We start from the raw sequence: 14701 nt of genomic DNA on the forward strand, positions 1-14701 counted from the left end.
GTGGTATTAAAATTTTACTATTTTCATGTTTTAATTAATGTATTTTACCTTTAAATCCTTGGTTAAAATTCAACAGTTACAATTAGAAAAAATTTCATTTCACTCATAAATTGATCATTGAAATTTAGTACAAGAAAGTTAATATAGATATCAACTTCTTAAAGAAAAAAATTAAAGTGGTATTTTAATTTTAATGTTTTTAGGTCTTCATTAATGCAATTTTCCTTTTATATTTTTAGTAAAAAATCATCGGTCAAACCGTTACAACTTACAATTAGGATGAAAATATATTTGTACAAGTTGAGGGGCTCCTTGAGTAAATATAATAAATCTTTTATAGAAAAACCAGAGAGTATAAGCCCACAATATACTATTTTGGGTTTTAACCCAAACGGCACCGTTTAAACAGTGTGGATGCATGCTTTTGTTGTTCCATTTGTCTTAATACTTGAATACACGTAATAAACATGCCGGTAACACGTGACCCCTCTTCTCTTTTTTCAGGACTCATATAAAAGGGGCTGGATTTGTGTATTTTGTGTTTTCAACTTCCGTTACTCATTTTAGCCCTCTTCCTTCCCTCGAATCAATCGCTCTCTCTCTCTATACAGATAGGATTTTACAATCGATTGAATTGGGGCTGGTTTGGTTCACAGAAAAAATGTCGATTCGCTTCAAATTCAGAAGCTGTTTAAACTTCGACTCTGTTGATATAGATGGCCGGACCTCTATATCTTTAGGAGAACTGATGTTGAAGATCGCCCGCCTGAAAAAGCTCAACATTGGGCAGGATTTCGATCTCGTTTTCTCCGATGCCCTCTCCGGAGAAGGTCAGTCAATTTTTTTTTCCTTCTGTTTTTGTTTCTCCTACCATTTTTATGCACACCGGTTGCTTCTTGTGAACCTACACATGTGTAAGTGTCTGTGTGGATATACATATATGTTTCTGAACTTTCTTTTATTAGTTCACAGCTATATATATCTATGTATAGGTAGTGTGTATATGTTCATACATTTTTATTTTAGTGTTGAAATGTATTTTTAATGTGTGTAGATTGTTTGATTGATTGATTGAGATAGATAGGTTGATATATATCTATATATAGAGATAGAGATAGATTGATAGAGAAAGAAGTTTCCTGAAATTTAGTGACGTTATAATTTTTATATGCTGATTAGAGTTAAATATATATCTGCATTTCTATTTATGTGTTTTCATGTGTGTGTTTTGTATCTTACAATCCACTGGAATTTACACAAAGTCTGATTTCGATCTACATTTCTTGTGTTTGTGGTTGCAGTATATAATGACGAAAGTATTCAGATTGCGAGTGGGTCAAGTGTAATTATCAGGAGAGTTCCTGCTGGAATGACTCCCTCAACTGTTAAGTGAGTTCTTACTATTTGCAAATGCAAAATCCTTTTGAGAACTTTTACTACTATATGTCTTATTAGGTATTAGGTCGATTGAATTCCTTTTATAACTTAAATTCTCTCATTTTTTGCTGTAAAAGTGTGTTGTGAGGTTTTCAATGCAATGACTAAATTGGATGTATTGTATGAGATTAAATTAGCTTGTGAACTGTATAAAAGAAAATTGATGTTTAATATTGGATGGGCTTTGTATTGTTATCATGGCATTTATTGTTAATTATTTTAGTTGGAGCGCTATGGTGTCAGTCATGATTCTTATGCTTCGCAGAACAATGTATTTGTCTAGATACTGAGGTGCTTTAATAATATCTGTCATTTAAGTTTGTTTCTGCTTTCTGAAGTCTCTCATATGACTTAACACGGTAACAGGCCACCAATTGGTACCATGAAGGATTTAGGGTTGAAAGATGTTGATCGTATGAATCAGGTGGTAAGTGTGGTTACCATTTTTACTTGCCACACTCATGGTATCTGTTACTTTTTTCCTTTGTAGATAGTCACTTAGAAACCCAAAATTTATTGTGCACGAGTTGTCTAATATACTGCATATGTTACAGGATGCGCAAGTCAATGAGTTTCATGACTTTGGGGCTGACTTTTTTCCGCTGGCTGAGGGATTTGATCAGCAGAACTACTGGGACTTTGAGAAAGAGTACCTCTCAGGTCCAAGGTATATTATTTCTGACTTTCTCTTTAATAATTTGGAGTAAGTTTCTCTTCAGCAAAAGAGTATACCTCTGGTTCATTTAGTAACATTACTAAAGATTAGCCACCCCCCTAATCCACCACCAGGAAAATGTATTAGAAAGAATTAAATAGAAGCAGCTTGGAAAACTAATGCTTCACATATATGCTTCTGTGTACTATTTTAGCCACACTGAATAAGTAAGTGCTAGTCAGTGGATTACTTATGCTTTATAATTAAATAATGTTGAACTGAAAAGGAAGAAGAATGGTAGCTTGTTAAATCAATGTGTTACATTGCACACTCTTAAGAATTTCCTACAAGTATATACACTTTGTTAAATTTATGTTTTTTTCTTGTTTCCAGCGGCAGAATGATAATTTTACCAATACTTCAAGATCCCGAAAGATATGATTTATTCTGGGTTAATCAAGCTGAGTGACCAAATAGAATATTGTATTTTTATCTTAGGCAGCTTGTATAAGCTGAATGTTTGTCCCGTAGGCCATTTGAACATTGGAGAGGATAGGGACTGTGAGCAGTTTAATTGAAGCCCCAGGCATGCCAAAGAGGAACCCTTTGCTCCTCAATATTTGGCATATATAATTTTGTGTGTTCCTCTCTTTTAAGTAAGGTGAAAAAAAGTAAAAAGAGATTAGCTTACGACTTTTCTTCCTCTAAACTTCATAGATACCTATGTATGACTCGAGTCAAGCCTTATGACCAACATATGCAAACTTTTGATACCAGTTAGTGTTTCTTGATGAAAATTTTGACTTACAAAAACAAAACACTCTTGCCCACTTTATTGATATATGACCCTGAAATTATTCCAAAGTGTTTTCTTCCTAAAAAACACTCTTGCCCACTTAATTGACGTATGACCCTGAAATTTTTCCAAAGTATATTCTTCCTAGTACTATTTCTGAAAAATATTCTTAACATGAAACAAACTCAAAAACCTACATAGAATGTATAATATATACCATGATTCACTATTCTCTAGTAAACGCAGATTGTGCTTTACACTTATGAAAATGGTAAAATAGTGATTGAGGCACTATATTTGGTGATCCTAATCATTGTCTTTCTATATATTGTCTGATTAGTGATTTCTGTACGACTCAAGTTTCAGGAAAAAAAAGTATAATTCTTATGAATCTTTTCTTGGTAGCTGTACTGTTCGATACATTTGAATTTCCCTTATTGTTTGAACCCAAAAAAAGAGTTGGTTCGGATTCAAACTTGATGTCGTAAAACTAACATTTCTAGTAAAATGTTAAAGTGTATTGGTGTAAAACCTACAGAACCATACCTCCTTAAGTTTTATTTTAGACACAACAAGTTACAGCTTCATATTCCATGGAAGGAAGCGTTTTACATATTAGGTAATGGCTCATTCAAGATTCTTAACCTTCTCTTTTGGTAAGTAAGTTAGATTTTATTGCACCCCAAACAATTTCTCTAGTATAGAAAATGTGTACAAATATTAGTTGTAAGAGAGCATCCTAATCTGAGGGTGGCACCTGGACATCCTAATCTTGTCAATGGGACCATGCTAAATAATGTTTGCATGAATACACGGTTGGTGTGACTAATGTGATTCTCCTTGATACATCCAGGTTTCAGTATCAAAATCTTGATTCAAGAGGCTTAAATCAGGCAATCCAAAGAGGTTGGTCTTATTGTCGTGTATCTCTTGGAAGGTGTCTTGTTTTGTCTTTTTTCTTCTCATTTGAAAAAAAAAATGGTTGAATCATGAATGTTTATCTCAGGTTTTAACCATAGCAAGATCCCAACAAAGTTACCTGAACTAAAAACTCCTGATGCGCGGACATTGCACAAGTATTGCATTATCTATCTTCTATTTTAGTCATTCCTTTTAGCCCATAAGCATGCTGATGTTTGTTGTCTTATGGTTGAAGGGTGATACACTCCAACTTTCCAGCTTTTCGCAATAATGTTTTACCGGACGAACTGAAATGCCCTCTGTGTAATATCTTCTCTAAGGATGCTGTGATGATACCTTGCTGCCAGCACAGTTTTTGTGAGAAATGTGAGTAGTATATGCATTATTGAGCAATTTTGTCTATTCATCTGTGCTTGCTTCCGTTATGCATTTGTTTCTTCTGAAATGCATGTTTCATGAGTATTATATTCACTCTTTGCATTTGTCATTACTTACCAAATCTCTTTTTGAGCATATTGTGTTCTTGGATAATAATGATTTGAGCATTGAGAATATACTTCTACTTTTTCTGGATGCATGTATCTGCAGGCATTCGTCTGGTTCTTCTAGAAAAGGCGAAGTGCCCAAAATGTTCTTCTAGCAGATGTAGAGTGGAAGATCTGCTACCAAATATATCTCTCAGGCAAACAATTGAGCATTTTCTTGCAACTGAGTCAGAAAATGCTTTACGCAGACATGTTCCAGGTGAAAATGATTGCTACATGAGAATTGTGAATCTTGAATAGAGACTAGTAGTGAATGAGGTGTGACTGACCTGTTTCTCGGTGCAGATGGTGAATCTGGCAATCAGGTGAAGGATATTTGTTGTGCTGTAACTGTTGCGCAACGGAAACCGGAGATGCCTCATTCACCCTCAGCTACTGGAAAAGGATCCAATCAAGTTATGGTAGACCCACCTGTTGGGAAAAAAGCGTTGTCTAGGATAATGCAACAAATAGATGGAGGAAGAGGTCAATATGCTAATCATTGGAATTTTCCAAATATACATGATGACCCAGAATATTTTGAGGCTGAAAGCAAGCCTCTTAATTTGCTTCATTCCCATGATCAAGATGAAGGTATTAGCTCATAACTGACCATTTTTCCTAGCTATTTCTTCTGCATTTGTAACCAAAATTAACTTTGGTTTGTAATCATTACTCAAGATATTTGATTTTATTTTGCAATCGGTATCTTACATAGATTTGAATTTAAATTTGATTGAACCCATTATCTATTCTTTTATCTAGTTATGTTCAGTAACTTTTTTGCCATGTTCTAGAGCATTGGATGTTTTAGGTTTTTGTCCTTACCTATTATGTTGTGACAAAAAATGTAAAAATGAACTAAATACTGTTCAAATTGATTTTCTCTCGACTAAAACAAGCTATATCACTGCTTGCTAAAAGGTTGAGATTTGTATTACTTTTTGCACTCCTCATATTTGCTTTGTCTACTGGGTTATTCTTTGTTTATATAGTGGTTTTGCTGTAGTTACTCACTGACTATTTGATTGCAGATTCTTCCATCAAGAAGAATACAGGCCTGTGGTGTGACACAAGAGGTAGGATTTACTGCTTTCACTGGCCCTTTACATGTGCCACTGGCATTATGAATTAATATCATGAACTTTTGATAGCTTAATTCTGGTTTTTGCTCATTAATAACAGATCTTTTATTACTGACTAGAAATCATGTCTTGATGCAGGTGGGAACATGAATTTTCCGCCTGCTGGTATTATGGAGGTACGGTACCACTTTTGTCAGCATGCTTAGTACCATTTTATTGTTTTTTAGGGTAACCCCTGACGTGCAACCTGGAATCCAGGCTAAATTACCCTTCTGTCAGGGGTATATTCAAGCTAAATATCTCTATATGGGTGTAAGCAATGTTTATTATACAAAAGTGAGGATAAGAAAATATGAGAAGGAAATGTTCTTTCTCGAAAATCTGATCTTTCTTTTATATGTGAAGAACACTTCGTTTTAGGTAAGAAATATGCTATTGAAAATTCCTAAATGAGTGTGAATATGCTCCTAAATTGTGTCATTTATTGCAATATTTGACTCTGATAAATGATGCACCGTTGGTGATTTTGAAAATAGTTGGATGCACATTTATTGCTTGGGCTTGACATTTTACAAACATGAACAAATTATTTACTGTGCATGTACATGCATTCAAATATATTATAACTCTAAAGGCGCAGGACATTGAGATGCCTTGAAGTGTAAATTATGTGATGAATCATCAGAAACATTTGCAGTAGTACTAAGGCGTTCATTATCATGTCCATATCTTGGGACTTTGAGATGAACTATACCTTTATATGTCTGCATTCTTATGAACTTCACCCTAAGTGTGTAAGATCTTTTGTTTGGTTTAGAGTAAACATCACACATCTTTCATCAATTCAGATTTTCACATAATCACATTTATAATTCTCCCTTTAGTTTGTCTTTCTTTAAAGAACCCCTCTTTGGCTGGATAACTTTAACTTATGTTTTTTAGCTTAATGAAATAAAAAAAAAAGAAAAGCATTACCTTCTTATCCTGGCTATGTTGGAGTATTACAACAATTTTTGGTCTATGTGATCAGTGATAGCAAGATAGATAGCAACAGAAAGATATACGATCATTTATACTGAGTGGGAAAGAAAAATGATAAGTATTTACTTAGTCATGTTGTGGTGTTGGACCTATAGGCATAAACTGACGGTGGTTTTTGGTTCTTAGGACCCTAATTGTTACGTGTATGGTTCTCCTGAACATGTCAACAGAGTCTCTGCTCTTGCTTCCAATCCAAATCCAATGCTTCAAACAGGTAGACCTTTTGTTTGGTTAATTCACTTTGTAGGCAGAGCGTTATGCGTAATGTTTTTGCTTTGGCAGTGCTTGAATCAGGAAACCTCATGCTTACAGGAGGATTTCCAACCTATTCATCACCTTACTGGAATAACAATACGTATTCCACACCACGGCCATTTGCAAATATGTATGATAATGCTGGAAATGCTTCATTTAATGCTGGTATGGTTCCCCCGGCACCTGCTTATGTTCCTCCTTATATGCCATCTATGCATGCTGGCATGCCTCTACATGGGTAAGTCAGTTCTTCGTTTGATTAGCCTTTGTAGCTCAATGATTTCTCGACGCCGTTTATCTATAGATGGGCGTCCTTTATCATGTAAAATTCAAATTGATGCAAATGAATTTGCGACCTTGGAAACTTCTCGCAGAGAAATCATGAGAATGGATGGTATGGCACTTCCAGCTGGAAACAGAGATGATCTCCCATTGAACCAATATGAGTACATGGGCGCCCAGCTTGCTGAAGAAAACAGGAGAATTCAGAATGAAAAAATGGGAAGGTAATTTTAGCTATATAAATCAATAGTAGAATGCAATCGACACGGGTTTATTTGTTCTCGCAATATCTAAAACAGGAAATAGTCTTCCAAATCTTATCTCGCATTGATTGCTTTTGGATGTTAGCTTGACGTAATGCATTATTTGGAGTGGATGTGATGCAGTTTGTCATCTTTAGCTAAATGGTTAAATTAGTCCCTCCGGCCTCTCCTTTTCCATCCTCTCAAATTCTGAATTATCACATTCGTAAGTAGTTGCCGATTCATGTTAGCATGCATCCTTTTCCTTTGTCTGAGCACTCAAACACTGAGTGCAAGAAACAATGGGATCATCTGAACATAGAGCAAGCAACAATGGGATCATCTGACCAAATATATTTTGTTAGCGTCTTGTCTCTTAGTACTTTTACGTGTAAATTGTTTTATGCAATTGCTGAATTCAAGATTAACATGAAATATCTATAAAAGTCAATATCTCTCTCCTTTCGTTGCTCTTAAGTATCTGCCTTGTTTTTGCTGATTATGGCTCCAATTATTGATTTGTCTTCTTGTCAGACGCCACACTTTGAGTTACAGCAGGTTTGACAATGGGTAAATATATGATTTTAAAAAATTGCTACTTTTTCCGAAGTCGGGTTTTGATCCTTAACAAACTTAACTCCACATTTGAGTGTTATAGGATATTAAATTCATTGACATCTGTCCTTGTGTCTAAACCACAATACATTTTTACTCTTGATTGCTGTTCTGCTGAAGTAAAAAGGTGCATTTTTTTCCTTCAAAGTATATTACAAGGTTCTCCTTTACCACATTAATATCTGTCCAAGTATTCTAGTGCTTTCCCTGTGCCCCTCAATATTTTTGGCACAACATATTGTATGCTAGGTAATTATTCACGCTTTCCTTTGAAGAACTTTGCTATTTCCTTTGTCCTTCTCTGGAATAAGTTGAGAATTTAGAACACAACATCAGTGAGTTTTTTATTTCAGTACTTGTCATTTTTCTTTTGCCTGTATCCTGCCTCCACCTTCTCATCCTTGTATAGTTTTCTTTTAGTTACTTTCTTTTTCATGTATTTCTGATTAAACTATGATTTTAATTAAAACTACCCTTGTACAGTGGGCAATATTGTCAAGCTGAGTCTAACTTTAAGGAGCATTTCCCAAAGGACGATCGAGAAGCAACAGGAAAGTTCCACAAGGAGAGGGAACCAGGTACAAATTGTTCTGAGGATCGCTTTGCTCGCAAAACACACAGAAAGCAGCTCAATGTTGAGGAAAGAAGGGAGAAAAGTCATCATTCCTCATCTGCTAGTAGAGACAAGGTGGCTCGTCACTCTGACAGGTCTAATGATGGTTTTCCTAGTAGTTCTGATAGGCGCAGGAGAGAAATTCATCAACACCATTTTCGGGACTCAAGAAAGCGTCATGAAAGAGACTCTCATCATAAGCATATCCCAAGTTCTGCACTAGAACCTACTACACCTGTGCATCAGATGGCACGATCCAAAGAGAGGAGGGGTTTTGGGCATGATGCAAAGCACTCCAGGCACCATGCAAGACGCTCCACCGATGAGGTTCGTGACAACAAGAAAAGCGGCTCTTATGAAGATTGCAGAGATGGTTATCATCACAAGCGAAAGAGAGATCATTGAGAGTGATGAATGTGAACTTGTAACTGAAGTTGCACATACATCAGTGTAGGTGAACAATCAGCTTCCTGTTTCCTTTTGAATATGTACCTTGTATCAGCTTGGCATTGTTGTAGTATTGGTATATGGTCTTTTATATCCCAATAGACGATGGAAATATGTAGATCTCTGCAACTTATAAAATACATAGGTATTTTAGGATCTAATTTGCAATCTGTTTGCTTTGTTGGTACAGATCTGTAGAATGGTTGGCTTTGTTGATACATATCTGTAGAGTAACCGGCTTTTGGAAAGTACATCATGACTAACCCTGTTCATTTACGTAACTGTAATCCTCTTCACTTCTTTAGTGTGAGGTCTGGCTGCTAGACAAAGGTTTTAACCAGAAGCCATCTGGTTACAAATAGTATTTTGGATCATTTTATATGCTGCCCAACCATCGTTTTGGACACAGGTATGGAAGCTGATTTGAGGTATGTTCTCTAACATGGATCTAGAATAGGCTTTCTAATGCTTACTGCAATTAAGTCCTATTCACTTAATTTGGAAAGCCTATCACTTCCGTCTAGCAGCCAACTAGACCGATCAACACATGCATAAAATGATAATTACCAAGATACTCTTAAAAATAAACTAAAATAGTATGATGACATAAATTACAATAAAGTTATCTTGCGATATGTTCGTGAGATGTAGAGATGCATAAGTGCTTGTAGAACCTTTAATGATTTCACTATCGAAGGGAAAGGGTAACTTGATGCACAAAGTATCTCAGGTTTGTAGAACCTTCCATGATTTCACTACCCAAGGGCAACTTGTGCACAAAGTATTTCAGGTGTGTTGAACTTTCCATGATTTCACTACCCAAGGGCAATTTGGTGCACAAAGTATTTGAGATTTGTAGAACCTTTCACTACCCAAGGGCAACTCGATGCACAAAGTATCTCAGATTTATAGAACATTGCATGATTTCACTATCCAAGGACAATGCGATGCACAAAGTATCTCAGATATGTAAGAGCCTTTCATGATTTCACTATCCCGGGCAACTCGGTGCACAAGTATCTTAGATTTATAAAACCTTCCATGTAAATGTCATACTATCCCCAACGAAGTACTTGTAAGGACTTACTGAAAATACTCACTTCCAAATCTGTGCACTGACAATACACATGATCAATCATCTAAAAGTACTAGTGGCATTTGTGTTGTAACAGACCGTCCAAAGGGCCCACCTTTACCTGCATTGAATCAACCGTTTGCTAATTTATTCTTTAACCTTCCAAAATGGCAAGATGGTGTTTCAGAAACTTCTCTGAACTCCTTCTGCTCCAACCAAAGTCACCAAAATAAGTTCTAAATGGTGGATATGACCTGTATGAAGATACAATGCATGAAATTGAGCGTTTTAAGCTAAGATAAAGGGTTAGATTGTTACGAATTAAAGCTCACAACATATTTATCTTTTTTTTTTTTTTAGTTTAAGCCATCAGCCCATCACAACTTAACATATATATCTGAAAGTAAAAGAAATATTAAATTCATATCAACGTAAGCCCTTACTCAAAGTCATGATATCTCAGTGCCCCGACAATACTACATGCATGTCGTTTGACACAAATCTCTTTAAATTTTTGGCCTAGTAGTCAATAAAGTGATTGAAAATTTTGAGATTGTAGGTTCAAAATTTAGCAGAGATGAAAAACATTAGGTGATTCCTTTTATCTGTCTTGTCTTTAGTTTTGATAGACAATTACTTGATACAAAGGTGACAAATATCCTGTAGAATTAATTAGTCAAGGTATGTGAAAATTGTCATGAACAACATGTCTCCCGAATTTTTACGGATATCTAAGAAACTGTGGGTTCCTGCATGCATGGACGCGTCCTGTGAGACATTATTGTCGTGCTTTCTATGTCATCCACGTAGTTGCTTGTACGGTGTACACATACAAGTACATTTGCTGTCAGTATTTAGGTTGAGACCATATTAAGTAGGACGAAGAGGCAACTGTGACCAACTAATGTTTGGGGAAAAACTTAACCACATCTTTACCCTAGTTAATTAAGTAAATATGTTACATGTGCTTTTAATACATTTAATGTATTCAAGTATATTCACACTAGAATTTATTACTTAATCAGGGTAAAGAAATATAATTTTGATGTAACATTGAGTGTGACGTGTGTTTCTCCTAATGTCTCTTTTTGATACAATATGTGACATATGGTGCATGATTCAGGAAGGGGAGGACTTATTTGTGGTATTTATCTCCCATACATCAGGAGCTTAGATATACAGATAGATTATTCCAGGCTTGCTCAAGAGTACCTGAGCTTTGCTTGATTCCAAGCCACTAGAGCTGTTGAAACGAGCTAGGTTTTTTCGGCTAGCTCGATCTAACTTGTGATTTTGATAGGGTTGAGCTAAAATTATTGAAATGTTTAAGAACAAAACTTTTTAGCCTAGACCTAAGTATGTTTGCTGGTTTGAGGGCTTGAGCAATGTAGGTTGGACTAGTCTGTGGGCCAAATAAATAAATAATAAAGTAGAACATCAAAATTAAGTAAATAGTTACCAGAAATGGTGGTTATGACCTGTATTAAGATACAATTCATGAAATGCGTTTATAATAACAATAGGTAAAATAAAGGGTCAGATTGTTAGGAATTAAAGCTCAGAAAGAAGTGTTAAAATTGATATCAACTTGAGACTTTTTCGAAGTAGTCGTGATATCTCAGTGGTCCGACAATACTGCATGCATGTTGTCTGACACAAATCTCCCTAATTTTCACTAAGGCGTGGCCATGTGATTGAAAATTTTGAGGTCTTAGATTTAAAATTTAGTGGAGATAAAAAAAATTATTAGGTTTCATTTGTTTCAATTTTACTGGACAGAGCTATCTGATACTTGTTACGGATGGGAGGTGGCAAATATTATGTAAAATTAATCGAGTGGTGAAAAAGTTGGCACAAATACCTCAATCACTAAAAAAAAAGATGATCTTAATTTTTACGGAGATCTAAGTAACTGTGTTTGTTGCATGCATGCACTGTGAGACATTATTGTCGTGCTATGACTGCTATCAATGTCATCCACGTACGTTGCTTGTGCAGTGTACCACATACAAGTACATTTGCTGTCAGTGTTTCAAAGAGAGTTATTGAGTTATTGTTAGGTAGGTTGAGACCATATTAGTGGGAGGAAGAGGCAACTGTAACCAACTAATCTTTGGGGGAAAACTTAATCATACATCCCATGTTTACCATAATCAATTAAGTAAATATGTTACATGTGTTTTTAATACAATTAATGTATTCAAGTATATTCTCTGGCTGGAATTTATTACTTAATCAGGGTAAAAATTTGTGGTATTTAACTCTCATACATCAGGAGCTTAGACATACAGATCGATTAGTCCAAGCTTGCTCAAGAGTATCTGAGCTTTGCTTGATTTCAAGCCACTAGAGTTGTTGATACGGGGTAAGTTTGTTACACCGGATCGATCCAACTCGCAATTTAATAAGATTGTGCTAAGATTATTGAAAATAATTTAAGAACAAAGCTTTTTAGCCTAATCTGAATAAGTATACTGGTTAGTGGAGCTTGAGCAAGCTGGTTAGGCCGGCTTATGGGTTAAGTAAAAAATAAATAAAGTATAACAGTAAAAATAAGTAAATAACAAGAATAATTCAAACTCTACGTTTACTTAAATCATCATACGTAAATATTACAAGTTAATAGTTCAATTTAGCTAGTTGTATTGTTATTCTTTAATTGTTTAGTTTGCTTTATTAATGTCTCTACTTGGTTTAAGTAAGTATATATTATGTTAAAAGTTATTTTGTTTCACATAGATTTTATGTTCAATATCATTTTCTTATATAGTTGTACTCAAGATACTTGTATAGTAACATCTTCATCTTGTAGATATTTATGTTAACATTTTAGGATTAAAATTTAAATAAAAAATAAATATTTTTCTTAAAACAGTGAACTGGCCTGCCACGACGTGGCGTGTAATCCACGTTGTGGTGCATTGAGCTTAACCTTATCTGGTATTTACCAAAATAATGGGTCAGTCCAAGCTAACTCCTTAAATTTCTACGGATGGACTGAGCATATACCTATATTGATAGCTCTACAAGTCACTCCAATTGCTTCTTGGGGACACCTCCCCCAACGATTTAATGGCACAGTTTTGTTTATCTTCGCCATAAAAAAATAAAAATTATTAAGGACAAAGACACCCCCACAAAACCCTCGTAATCCCATACCCCAAAAAGAGAAAGCAATGGGCTCATTCGTTGTGTAGGCTATCGAATACTTGATAAAATTAGGTGGATGGCTAGTAAATTTTGAGAAGTGGTTGGTTTTTAAATTTTCATGAACAATTTATGGAATTTGAACTCTATAAATTTTCATGATAGAGTTTGAAATAGGTATTATTAGTGAGATAGAGAAATATTTACGTTGTCACTCTTCATGATTGTGATTTGGAGTTCAAAAGAGGTATCATGTGAAAAGGTTTTCTTCGCTCTCGAACATCTTTTGAACTCGAGGACTTCAGAGTTCAATTTGTTTTGTCCAGGAGTTTGAATAAGCCTCGTTATAAAAACTGCACTAGAAAAGTTACCTTGTCTCAAAAAAAAATAAAAACTGCACTAGAATTTATTTTTTTTCAAAAGGGATATATAGGGTACTATCAAATATATTTATTTTACATATACACTTGTTTATACATGGTGTATAAATTTAAGTATCTGTATGTATTTTAAAATACGCTATCTAACACTCCAGATGAATAAAAAATTCTGGACTGTAGTTTTCTCTTTAGAAAATGGGGGTGGGGATTTCAACAGTGTGTGTTGGCGTTTCACGATAAGAGTTTTGAACTCCAGTATACGATGCCAGATTTTCACTTGCAAGAGACCTTCAAACTCTTAACAGTGTGTTCGGATTTCCCTTATCAAAACTTTGAAATTTAGCATTGATTATTGAAGTTGTTTTATGTTTTAGCTGCGCATATTTTTGTCAAAAAAAATTGTGTCAAGAGTGGCTGAACGAACTTTTATAATAAAACCAATATTTAATAGTAGGTGTTGATAGCGTGTTTGGCTGGTTTTTAAGAACATAATGATATATATATTTTTTCAACAACCAGAAGAAATTTTCAACTTATAATCCGTTATTAACCTTTTATTGTAGTGATTATAGTCTTTTTTGGAATATGGAGAATTTCTGAATATCTATAAGCTTTAATCAAGTGAATAAAGCTGATAAATATATATATAGATAAATGTCATAGTTTGTTTCTTTTAATGAATGGGTTTAAGGTGTAAGTTCATTTTAGAGATAAATAAAATTTTATCAAAAAATATATGAAGTATTTATAATTATTTATAAAATTAATACATTATATATAAATATATAATTATAAAATTTATATATATAACATATTAATTTGTTTCAATTTTTTATTCTACTTGTTTTCAATAAAATCAAACAAAATAAATATTATTGATTTATTAAAACTTAAATTAAACCAAAATCAAAATCAAATAAAAACTTAATTTATTTAATCAATTTTGTTCGGTGTTGAATTTGAATCTAGTTTTAACCATGAAACCAGGTCTCTAGATTGTAGAGATACTTTGTCAGGGCCATTTACTTGTTTTGAAATTGGTTTATGTGAACAAGTTATGATCCAAAACTTGTTTGAAACTGGTTTACGTGAACAGGTTATAATGAGATGGTTTTTACATATCAATTTACTATATATCATAATTACATTGTATTGTACTCTCTCCATCCATATTAAATGGACATTT

The 14701-nt window shown here is 34.4% G+C and overlaps 1 protein-coding gene across 3 annotated transcripts; it reads left to right on the forward strand.

The window, feature by feature from the left end:
• Nucleotides 1-570: 570 nt before the first annotated feature.
• On the forward strand, nt 571-9462 carry LOC125842678 (E3 ubiquitin ligase PQT3-like). 3 transcript variants are annotated; one of them, XM_049522006.1, is made up of 16 exons: nt 571-830; nt 1302-1389; nt 1804-1864; nt 1992-2104; nt 3742-3794; nt 3895-3964; nt 4045-4175; nt 4398-4553; nt 4640-4927; nt 5368-5412; nt 5557-5594; nt 6586-6673; nt 6754-6952; nt 7089-7220; nt 8337-8920; nt 9104-9462. In XM_049522006.1, exons 1-15 carry the CDS (start codon nt 662-664, stop codon nt 8869-8871), a joined length of 2166 nt encoding a protein of 721 aa, XP_049377963.1. In that variant the 5' UTR covers nt 571-661; the 3' UTR covers nt 8872-8920; nt 9104-9462. The 3 variants fall into 3 exon arrangements, with proteins under 3 accessions (XP_049377963.1, XP_049377962.1, XP_049377964.1); XM_049522005.1 differs by having other exon boundaries at nt 572-830; nt 8337-8916; XM_049522007.1 differs by lacking the exons at nt 3742-3794; nt 3895-3964 and having other exon boundaries at nt 574-830; nt 4640-4819; nt 8337-8916.
• Nucleotides 9463-14701: the final 5239 nt, after the last annotated feature.

The sequence above is a fragment of the Solanum stenotomum genome, chromosome 10 (genome assembly GCF_019186545.1).
Source record: "Solanum stenotomum isolate F172 chromosome 10, ASM1918654v1, whole genome shotgun sequence".
NCBI lineage: Eukaryota > Viridiplantae > Streptophyta > Magnoliopsida > Solanales > Solanaceae > Solanum > Solanum stenotomum.

Coding starts and splice junctions, on each gene's coding strand:
- LOC125842678 (XM_049522006.1), top strand. CDS start 662: ATGTCGATTCGCTTCAAATTCAGAAGCTGTTTAAACTTCGACTCTGTT. Junction 1,390..1,803: donor ATGACTCCCTCAACTGTTAA/GTGAGTTCTTAC, acceptor ACACGGTAACAG/GCCACCAATTGGTACCATGA. Junction 2,105..3,741: donor GAGTACCTCTCAGGTCCAAG/GTATATTATTTC, acceptor TGATACATCCAG/GTTTCAGTATCAAAATCTTG.